At 34.5% G+C, this 11,365-nt stretch overlaps 1 protein-coding gene across 1 annotated transcript; it reads right to left on the minus strand.

Annotated features, from left to right (window-relative positions):
• Positions 1-48: 48 nt before the first annotated feature.
• On the minus strand, positions 49-4,879 carry LOC145578439 (protein NUCLEAR FUSION DEFECTIVE 4-like). Its single transcript, XM_081635755.1, has 3 exons — positions 4,473-4,879; positions 1,500-2,401; positions 49-1,010 (listed from the first exon to the last, which is right to left on the minus strand). Exons 1-3 carry the CDS (start codon positions 4,797-4,799, stop codon positions 521-523), a joined length of 1,719 nt encoding a protein of 572 aa, XP_081491881.1. The 5' UTR covers positions 4,800-4,879; the 3' UTR covers positions 49-520.
• Positions 4,880-11,365: the final 6,486 nt, after the last annotated feature.

Consider the following 11,365-nt stretch of genomic DNA (forward strand, 5'->3'; position numbering starts at 1 on the left):
ATTGGGGCCTAGTATATTTTCTATGGCCCAAAAACAAGAATGGCCCACGGCCCATCTAATTTCACGGCAAGGTGGTCGTGGTCGTGTTTGTGTTTGATTTCGCATCGATTTGTAGTTGTGCTCGAATTAAATGAGTAAGATTACATCTGTGAGAATAAGGGATGTCGGCAACAGCAAATCTTGAAAAATAATGTTATCAGAATGAGGAAGAATAGAGACCTTCAAATGATATTTGTCATTTTTTACAAAAACATTGACAATTACATCATCTGAATTCAATAGCTAATTCATACAATATATCACAAGCTTAGTTCACACATAACTGTATAACACCGCTACCATATACTTTCACCGAATCACCAGCTAACACTACCAGACGTACAAATATGGTGTTGAGCAAGTGCAAATACTTTGGCGTACTGGACAGGCATACTAAAATGATCTAGATTTTCACAAAAGAACAGAAAAAAGCTGTTGGAGAGTGCAGACTCACAAATTTCAAGCTCTGGATCGGATTTTCTCAATTACTTGAACTTGTAGGGTGCCGGGAGGATCCTTCTCCATACAGCATCTGATACACGGGTTTTAACCGAATGGTCAAAACAACACTCAAGATGGAGCCAACGCCACAAACACAAGCCAGTACAAGGAAAGTGATACGGAAACAGTTTGGACCAAAACAAGTGTGTGAGTTAGCAGATAGCATATTCACACCATACTGCTTTGAAACCTCATGATCATATATGTACCCAGCTAGCAAACTTGAGAAGAGGAGCGCACCAAGAGGGTTGCCAATAGACATGAAATTGTAGATTACACCGAAGTTCTTCAATCCAAATAATTCAGAGGCAGTGGGGATCATGATAGAGAATTGTACACCATAGCAGAGACCTAACATCCCGGTTGCCGCATAGAGGGTGCCCTTGACTCCCCAAGCAAATAAAAGGTACACAATTATCATAACTACTTGTGTGCATGTCAGCCAGATTGTCCTTGGAAGTGTCCTTGTCCTGCATATTTTTGTATAAAGATTAAGACTCCAAGTTCATTATGTAACCGCATATTATGCAGCATCAGAGTTCAGACAAATTCATAAGACAAATATGTATTCAATTACTCCCGAAAAAAGGCTTTTAATGAAAATCGATGTTTTACTCAAGTTTTTTTTTCTGATAAGTGAACTGGAACAGGGAGAACGAGTGTTTTTTTCTTTTTTCTAAAAGGTGAGAGATCTAGATTAAATATCTATGGAAGGCTGGGCCAACCAACACTGTCTTTATGGTCAATCACTCAAACGAGTCAACCACATAGTTAAGTACGATATTGGCCATAAACTCATAATGTCTGCACCTTTCTTCACCTAGTTGAAGCAGTCCAGTAAAAAGTTAAAGGGTAGATGAGTGCTTGGTTCAGAAGATAATACTCCTTACTACTACTGATGGTACATTTAGCTTTAGTCATACTATTATCACTATATAAATTATTGTGATGATACTGACCTGACAAAATACTCTGAAACAGAACCACCACCTAGACGGCCCGCAAAGTTGAAAAAGCTGAAGAGGGTAAGGAGGATTGTTGCATCCGGCATTCCATATGCTATCCCAATCTGGGCAAGGTTATTAAGAACAGTTACCCCTGAGCCAACTCCAACAAAGTATACCAAGAAAAGAAGCCAAAAATCAGCCTTAACAATTGCTTCCCGAAATGTAAAATCCTCCCCACGTTTAGGTCTCCTCTTCTTCTTTATGGCCCCCTCTCCCTCAGCAAGAAGCAGATCAATGTCTGATAAATCTTCGTTCTCATACAAATTTTTCAGATTTGCTTCAGAGGATGTCGGTGTTAACAATGGTTCTGTTTTTCCATCTTCAATAAACGAATTTAAGGAATCAGTGTCTTGTGCATCATTTATCCCGGTAGCTCTTGGATTTGAGGGGAAAAGTGTCATCTTTAATGGGATCATAAGAGGTGCCATAAGGAAGAGTATCATGACAGTAAGTATGATGTAGGAAATAGGACGACTTAGAGAAAGAAAATCACCCAAAATAGTAGTTGTGAGAAGATAAATGCCCAGAAGAATGCTAGCAACTTGAATGAAAACAAAGTGGCTGTTTTCAGCAGAGTTATCTCGGGAAGATGGACTACAAGGTCGTACAAGGTACATAACGAGGAAGCACAAGATAGGAACTCCAAGAGCAAGGAACAATAAGAGATTGGGAGAGGAGCTGTGAAGAATGACACTGTATATTTCTGTATAAACAGCAGCACTTAAGCCTGAATAGCCTTTTAGGATGCCTGCAACTGTGCCTCGACTAACAGGGAAGTTCCTCATGTTGGTAACAAGCACTGCAGTGCTCAGCCATGCACTGCTATTGGTGCCAACAACGAGTGCCAGCCACAACTGCATAGCAATGAAAGTTAAGTCATCAGCTTCAAGCTCTTTTATAAGTTACAGCGATCTCCTTATTATAACCTCTGCTTATATCAACAGCAACAAGTGATGTTTTGCAAAAGTACCAAGTAGAGAAGGAAAATGTGATGAAACTAAGAGTACAGTAAGATTTATGTTCTCTACACATGTAAATAACTTATTTGACAGATGCCATCAAGAAATTCATCAGAGGCACTGTGGCTAAGCAACTAGTAGCAAAATTTAGCATATAACATCTGCATGTCACTATACAGCTTTAAATCATTTTGAAGTTACTTGTTTCGTTGTTCACCCTACATATAGATGTGTGTATTTTACTCCAAATTGTCAAATTCTAACCCGAAAAGACTCAAACAATAATGTATCCCGGTTATCTTCAATATAATGTACACTGTACAGCAAACCTTCATGAACATATTTCACAACTAACGCACGCACTAATTATATGATAAATTTGGTGGCAAAAGGAAGAGACCGTAAAGGGTGCAATAACATGAGGAAAATCATTCTCTGATTTCAGTTTTGAAAGATAAGTTAAAACAAGATCAGAGATGCTTTTCCTTCCAAATCTTTCCAAAATGGATATTTTGGAAGCCTTCCTATCTTGTCTCTCACTTGGGCAATCTAACGGCCACTTAATTATATTCCAAACATTACTGCATCCACAGACATTATTAAAGGTGAAATTGCAGTTTCCAATAGAAAAGAGAGCTAAAGCCAAGAGAGTTGCACAAGTAGCATGTTAAAAAGTAGTTCAAAATTTGCAAAGCACAAGCAAAACATGATTCTTGCTTATTAATTTATCTCTTTGAATTTCAAATCGAACACCAGTATCATGAAGCATTTAAAAATTAATATCTCAAAAGCTAATTACTATAAATTCTGCTGAACCTCTGACTTTGACCATTTTCAAATGAGAACTGGTTTTTCTTGACTATAGCTTTCCAATGGAACAAAAGTAGGGAACACTTCTAAAATACACACATACATACATAGATTATGAGAAAGATTAATTTCAAAAGACTTTTTTGAACATCCTAATGAACCACAATAAAGTGTAGAACCAAGAAGCCGTCTACGGAGTAATTAAGAAAAAGCATTGCAATTAGTACAAGCTTATATACTTATAGAGTTCTAATGTCTGGGGGATTTAACAAATGACTAAATATGCAAATATCAAAGAAGTTCACAAGCTCTTCCAACTGGAAAAGAAATCAATCTCAAAACAACAGAATTGGCACATTGAAATGCTGCCAAAATGCTCCAAATCAAATCAATTGTGTAACTTTTCACCATACTAAAAGTAGTATACGTATTTTGGTAGTTGATCACAAGAATGTCAAACCCAAGAATAATTCCATAAACAGAATAGAAGTGTCTAGGCTAAATACAACCAGCTTTAAAACCTTAACAATACTATTTTGGTGGGTAATGCTCACAAGTCTGATTTATCATACTGTAATTAAGTGGAATGAACACACCTAATGGATCAAACAATCCAATAGGAACAAGAGTCTATTGTTAGGTGCACCCGAGAACAAAAACTCTAACATAATATGCTTTTAATGTAGAGAAAGACACAGTGATATGGACAATTGGACACCCTATTAATACACCCTTTAAATGTACCCACATCACCAAAGATGCCTTAAAATGCATCTCTTTATTTTCAAATAAGACCTATTATCATATCTTTACCAATTTTTCTCCATAGCTTAACCCAAAATCTACCATAAACAGCTCCAATACCTCACCAACCAATACTTTTTGCACCTGTCATTTAGGCCTATCATCACAAAAATATCAATAACATAACATACAGTACCCTGCAATCCTGCATTGCCTGGGATCAAATCTCGTCTACATTATAGCTCTTACGACTATATCTATAACTAATTCATATTTTCATACCTAAAAAAGACACCTAATTTGATCCAAACGAAGCACAAACAATCCACAAACTAATAAAAAAAAAGATACTCCAAAACTCAAAAATAATACATCTAACAAAAACCCATATAAGAAAAGGAAAGATATATACCAGCCAATTAGGCAAGAACAAGACAGTGCGACTAAGAGCAAGCCAAAGAACACCATAACCAAAGAAGCAGCAAGAAGCCCCAATAGAAAGAATGATCCAAGGTGGAAATTTGTTGCAGATAATCCCAGGAAGAAGGCCAACATTTTCACCAATGTCATTAGCAACTCCAAGCATTGTTAATTGCCTTTGATTAAAACCTAAAACTGATTTTAAAGAATGTGAATAAAGTGGGAAAGTGTATGGATTTCCTGATGCTATTTGAACCCATACTGCTGCTCCTAAACCCACCCATGGTGGTCTTTTACCCACTTTCAAGTTCATCACCATGAAAACTTGTGACTTCTGCAACTAATTTTTCTGGGTTTTTGGGGGGTTTTTCTGTTGATTTGTAGGGAAATGCTGGTGAATTTGAGTTGATTCTCAAAGATAGAAGAAGAGAGGGACAGCAGGGGTAGAAGTGTAAAAGAGTGAGTGAATTGTGTATGCTGTCTGAAGAATTAAGGGGCCACCTCGGATCTTTTTAATAGGGACATCTTCAATTTCCTGTCCACTTGTGGAAACTTCGATTCTATGAGTAATTGTTTAATTGAGTATAGTCTTTAATGTCTATTGCTTCCCTGTCCTATTCGTCCCTTAAAGATTTTCCCTATTTCGATTGTTTACAAAATATTGCAACGGTTTTTCTTAGATGGTATAACAGATGAAATAAACTTTAAAAATAAGTCATAAATATTGCCCCTTAAATTAAACTATTGAAAATTACGGCTACACTCATTTAAATTCAAATCCAATTATTGTTTAAGAATTAAGGAAAGTCCAACATATAATCCTCAATTAACTCCATGCAAGATGGACCTTGGGTGAGTGTCAAGAAACTTAAATTCCGCATCCTTTGGAAGTACATATGAACCATTGAACATCTTTTGCTTTTGCTTAAAGCATAATACTACACTTAAGACTTAGCTAGAGATTCATCACCCAAAGAGAGGGAGAAAGACTCGTGAATATAATACATGAATGGAATAATATTTGCTTGTGTATTTATATTCCATTATTATAATTACACATTGTGTCTGGAGCTTTAATTAAAGTAAAATTGACAAGATTAGAATTGACAAATGTATCTATCTACTACTAATAAAATAAAGAAAATCATGGAAATAAACATAGGACATTATTCGACTTTGCAATGTCACTGAATTTGCGGAATATTGAAATTACTTAAGGCTAAAGAAAACAACATACACATACTATTAAAAATTATCGAAAGACATTTGACACACTCCATTTCAAAACGTAGCAACAGATATGTTGCACTATTTTTTTTTTAATTTTATATAAGTGATGACAATTGTTTGAAAATATTGAGGTTTTGAAGGGGCATAGTTTGGATTGAGGTATGATTTAGATGAGATCAAGATCTGAGACCATGTCCTCTTTTCCTTGTTCTTTTTTATATGCAAATGTGAAGCCAAATTTAAGGTAGGCAGGTGATATGTACTCGTATCACAAAACACGAGATTAGTTTAGGAATAAAATTCTACGAGTCATCACATGAAGATCACATGCCAAATCTACCTGATGAAATGGCCTTTGCTCACTCCATTTTGTTTTCATTTAAAGAAACAAGACCGGTTTGAGTTGAACAAGTTAAAATTTTAAATCATTGCCGTATAACTTTGTTTGGGAGTCAAAGAAAATCATATTAGGAATGAGTGAAGTACAACTTTGCGCAAATAAAAAAAAAAGAAAAAAAAAAAAAAAAAAAAAAGGCTAATAAACGAACTTATTTGTATTTTAAACCAACCCTGGGGGATGTACTTGTATTAGCTAATCTATATGAAATTATTTCGCTTATAAACTATAGGAAATTAGGAAGTAACTAAGGTAGCAATACCTTCCATATAATAACCAAATAAAAACATTAAGTTGTAGGTTTGGAAATTCTCCAAATACATTTTCTCACAAATTTGATAAATTCATAGATAGAAAAGGAATTTAATGTAAGTATTCGGACTGGTACATATTTATCACTTCTGAAAAAGATGAGCCCATCAAATTAGTTAGTAAATAGTACTACACTACTACGTATACATTAGCCCAAAATATGGCCTAGTTATTTTATTTGGTGTCAAAAAATAAACACTGAGATTGCACCTTCCTATTTGGGCTATTTCAAGGTTTAAACATAGCCCAATACGTATTATCAACAATCAGGAAGCAAGGGCAAAAAAGCCCAATTGGCATATAGTTTTTTTTTTTTTTGGTGTTCCACCCGATTCACCCTTTGGACTAATCTGGATTCGGGGATCAATTTTGGGTGGTTAGGTTCCAGTCCTCTCCGAATTGTTGTTGTTGCGGGGGATCAAACATGGGTCCTCCCTACCATAAGCAGTCTCAATCACCACTGCACCAACAACTAATTGGTATATAATTTGAATCAAAATAACTCAAGCAAGTTTTAAGTTCTAACTTAACTGTGATCGTATTTAAGCGCGATATAAGAACAAGTATTAATATGTGAGATCTTTTATCTATAATTCAATGTCACAATGTATAATCTATTAAGTATTGTTAAAACAAAACATGTTGCCATCATTAAAGGACACATGTCAACTTTTTATGAAAAATTTTCCAGCCTAAACTATTTTTGACATCATCCCTTTTTTTTTCTTCAAATTTTCATGATTAAATAAATACAATACTTCTTTCAAAATAAATTAACGAAATTATGATTACATTATTTTTCAAATAAAGAATATTAACAACTATTTTAAACAAATAATAGCTATTTAATTTGTGCAATGCACGGGACTAAACTAGTAACACTAATAAGTACATATGGCCTAGTGTAATCTGATATGATAATATACTAATTTTATATGAACTACTATGTTCTAAAAATAAGGTAAAGAGAAATTGCCTAAAACTCAATGGAGATTGTTAAAAACCTTTCCGAGATAAGTTACAGTAAGGTGTATCCATTAGAAATTTACATTTTTGAACAAATTCTTATCTATCTTAACCAATCATAGGAACACTTTATTCCTCGTCATTTAAGCTAATCTAAATTATCTTAACTTATTCATACAAGTATTTAGTTAGAAAAACCAAATCAAGTTTGAATATCCTTGTTTAAACTTAATAAATTTCATTCACTTGTGTAAACACTAACTCAAGCTTATTTTGTTTCAAAAAAAAAAACAAAAAAACTCAAGCTTATTCATAACTTCTTCTCCCTTTCATATTCGTAGTATAATTCATAAAAATATAAAAACTGAATCAAATCATAAAATAACAAATAAAATCCTCTTCCAAGCGGCCAAGCCCACCTCTTTTGATTTTGTAGATCGGACACTTTTGTAGTTTTGTCCTATCAATCATAGGCTGCCACACCATACATGCATCGACAACAAAATATTTAAACTACCAATAATTTGATACATATCTAAATTTAGATAGAGATATACAAATACATAGAGATATACAAATTAATTTAGGTAAAGATGAACTCATGGGCATTGTGTGATTACAAATTAATTAAATCCACTAACAACTTAAGAATTATAATCATATTATTATCTTAAGTAATATGAAGTCATAGCTAGGTGTATGGTGGTTGGCAACTTGGAGAAGAAAACATGTTGCGTTTCTTATTCATGTGTTGTCAAGAAGAAAAAATATCCAAGAAGCAAGGATTAATAAATTATATTATATTTATCACCATTAGCTTATAATTAGTTTAAAATTTTGGTTAATAATCCTATGTTAAAAGTACTTTACAAGCATATAATATACTTAGTACAACTCGTATAATATATAGTCACATCAAATATAATATATATGTTCGTAGGAAGTTGCCAAATTAGTTGCACATGGACATACATGACATGAGAGTGAGACACCATAGTTTACCAGTTACATAAATTATGAATTATTTATGATAATAATATTGGCATGCCAACTCATAGTAACGTTACACAAAAGACAAATTAAATGGCAAACTATAACATACATATAATAGAGGATAGTCTTTAAATAAAATCTTCCTTCACCTTATCCTGTTATTTGGGGGCATGGATAATAGTCTATCACATGGCTTGTCACCTTGTGCAGTGGATTGAGCCAGATCTCCCCATCCAACCGAGCGTATGGGCAACTACCTAGCTACATGGAATATTATCTTGTTACACTTTTATTATTATTATTATTATTATTATTATTATTCCCCACGATCAAACTTACCTCTCATATAACATACATTAATTTGTAATAATAATATGGTTATGAGATGTAATGTTAAGATAATATTTCATACAATATACTCCGTAAAATCTTACCCTTTTGTATAGTCTTGTTACTTACAATTAATGTTTGACTTAACTATCATATATCCATGTTATATTACGAGTATCTTGTTTCTTTATTGTTCATAGGAATCAAAATATGCAAGTAAATTATGTTTATTGGACTTCTATATATACAACAATTGGTGTCATTGCTTAGAGAGAGCGAGCAACAATACAACCAAACGCATTAATAGCAACACTATTTTGGATGTATGTGTACCTTCCACTTACACGTCCAACTAAGTTTTATTTTGTTGTCACTAACCAAAATTGCAATAAAATACAATATCTCAATAAGTTAACCATATTTTCAAAATAGTTGCAATTTGTAAGTAGAGTAGATCATGACATACGTACTGTATATTTTTACGTTTATCAAACAACTAAGCTCAATGTACCTAGCGTAGATTTTCTAAAATCTTTAACATTTGAATGTACAAATAATTGGAATAAACTTACCAACGTTAATGAATCAAGATATGGGCATCTAAGGGTTGAAGGGTCACTCTCAAAGATAAGCTTACTCATGAATGAGTCACACTATTGTCGTATTGTTGTGAATTGTACTGTAATAATTGCAACTATGTATAACTCTACATATGTACTTCATAAGCAAGCTAAGCAGCCAAGTGATGAAAATGAAAGTCCGCTAATTTTGGAAAAAAAAATGGGCGTACAATTTATAGGTCAACTGGGGGGTACCCTTTGGGTGAAGGAATAATTAGTAGGGCCACTAAAGAGTGTGATCACCTTTAATTATATTTAATTCAACTTGAATATATAATTATAATTCAACTACTTTTACATCATCATCTATTACATTTCTCCTCTTATCCAACTTTGACATGATGGCCTAAGCTACCGGCAAAAGCCAAAAGGTCTTCATAACTTCTATCTTCTTATCCAACCTTCTTTATTTTTATTTAATTCCTTGTAAATTTTAATGTTTATTTTTCTTAAATTTGAAATGGATTTATACAATAAAGATGCAACACTCTAATATATGTGGAGAATTAATATTTTATGGACTTAATTGAGTTGATTAATTCCATGATATGTTAATGTTATACTTCTTAGTACTTATGATCGAATAATCCTACTTCCTACTATATACAATACGAGTAAATTTTATGTTTATCAATTGAAGTTTTATTTTTATAAATTGAATTATGTTAAATACTCAACTCTTATTATAATAAGCGAAAAATTGTCATTGTACCATGATAAAAAGCCAAATGAAAATAAAACAGATTAAACTCGATATAGTCGATAAATTATTGTTGTATATGTGTAGGTAGGAAGTGAATATCACATGAGGTGAGAGGATAAGGATAAATCCATGAAATAGCCTCATAAAAGTTATCATGGTTTACTAACTCATACATAAGTTCATTAATAGCTAATTGACTCAAATTTGTATATATGCCATACAAGTTTAATATATGAAATCAGATTCTAACTAAGATTTCGGTAGCAATCGACAAGTTAAATTTTAGGTAGGTCATTCTTTTCCACGTCGTTTATGGTATTAGTAGTATTAATTATCAATTATGTGCATGTTTTGCATGTACATCACTCAAGCAACAAAATGTGCTACATAAAAGAATGATACAAGTATTTTTCATTGGGTCTTCAAAACAACTACGAGTACAAAATTGAATAGTTCAAGTGACGGCTAAAAAACAAAAGAGAAAATGAAATGAGTATATGCCGAGTAGATTAGGAGCTGGAAAGATAGATAACTGGATCAGCAGAAATAGAAGATTCCCTAAAAAAGAAATAAAGTGATAGTGTTAGTCATAATCCTACTCAGTAAGCATCAGCTCCATGTCAAAATTGTCAATTGTATCTTCTAAAGTCAATTTTTTATTCAGTAGGACAAAATTGTGTTAGTGTAGTTTCCGATCTAAGTTTATCTCAATATGTTAAGGACATGCTTGGATTGGGGGGAGATGTATTACTAAAGTAATAAAAGTCAAACTAAGGGGTCGTTTAGTTCACACAAGGGAATCGGAATGGAATGAACAAAGGGAAAGGAGAAGAATGGAATGAAAATACCCTATTTTTGCTTTGTTATTTGTTTTTAAAACAAAGAAATCATTCCCACCACCACACCACCACCACCACAACCACCACACATTTCATCTTTCTTAGCCACCAAACCCCTCATCGGCCCTCCCTCGCCCCTCGCCGGCTATCCCCCTCCCCTCGCCGCCCTTCCCCTCGCTTTGCCGCCGCTAGCCGCGTGAGCCTCGACCACCCCTCCCCCGCAAAAACCACCCCTAGCCCCGCAAAACCCTAGCCCCGATCTCCCTCTCCCCCGAAACCGTCGCCTGGCCCTCGACGGTGGTGGGAGGGCCAGGCGACGGTTTCGGGGGAGAGGGAGATTGATCGAGGCTAGGGTTTTGCGGGGCTAGGGGTGGTTTTTTCGGGGGAGGGGGGGTGCAGCGGTGGTCGGGGGAGGTGCAGCGGTGGTCGGGGGAGGCTCAGCGGTGGTCAGGGTAGGGGCGGCGGTGGTCTGGGCTGGTTTTCCAGTGGTGTTGG

This window comes from Chenopodium album, chromosome 14 (assembly GCF_948465745.1).
Source record: "Chenopodium album chromosome 14, dcCheAlbu1.1, whole genome shotgun sequence".
Lineage (NCBI taxonomy): Eukaryota > Viridiplantae > Streptophyta > Magnoliopsida > Caryophyllales > Amaranthaceae > Chenopodium > Chenopodium album.

Coding starts and splice junctions, on each gene's coding strand:
- LOC145578439 (XM_081635755.1), bottom strand. CDS start 4,799: ATGGTGATGAACTTGAAAGTGGGTAAAAGACCACCATGGGTGGGTTTA. Junction 2,402..4,472: donor TGTTCTTGCCTAATTGGCTG/GTATATATCTTT, acceptor ATTGCTATGCAG/TTGTGGCTGGCACTCGTTGT. Junction 1,011..1,499: donor GTTTCAGAGTATTTTGTCAG/GTCAGTATCATC, acceptor AAAAATATGCAG/GACAAGGACACTTCCAAGGA.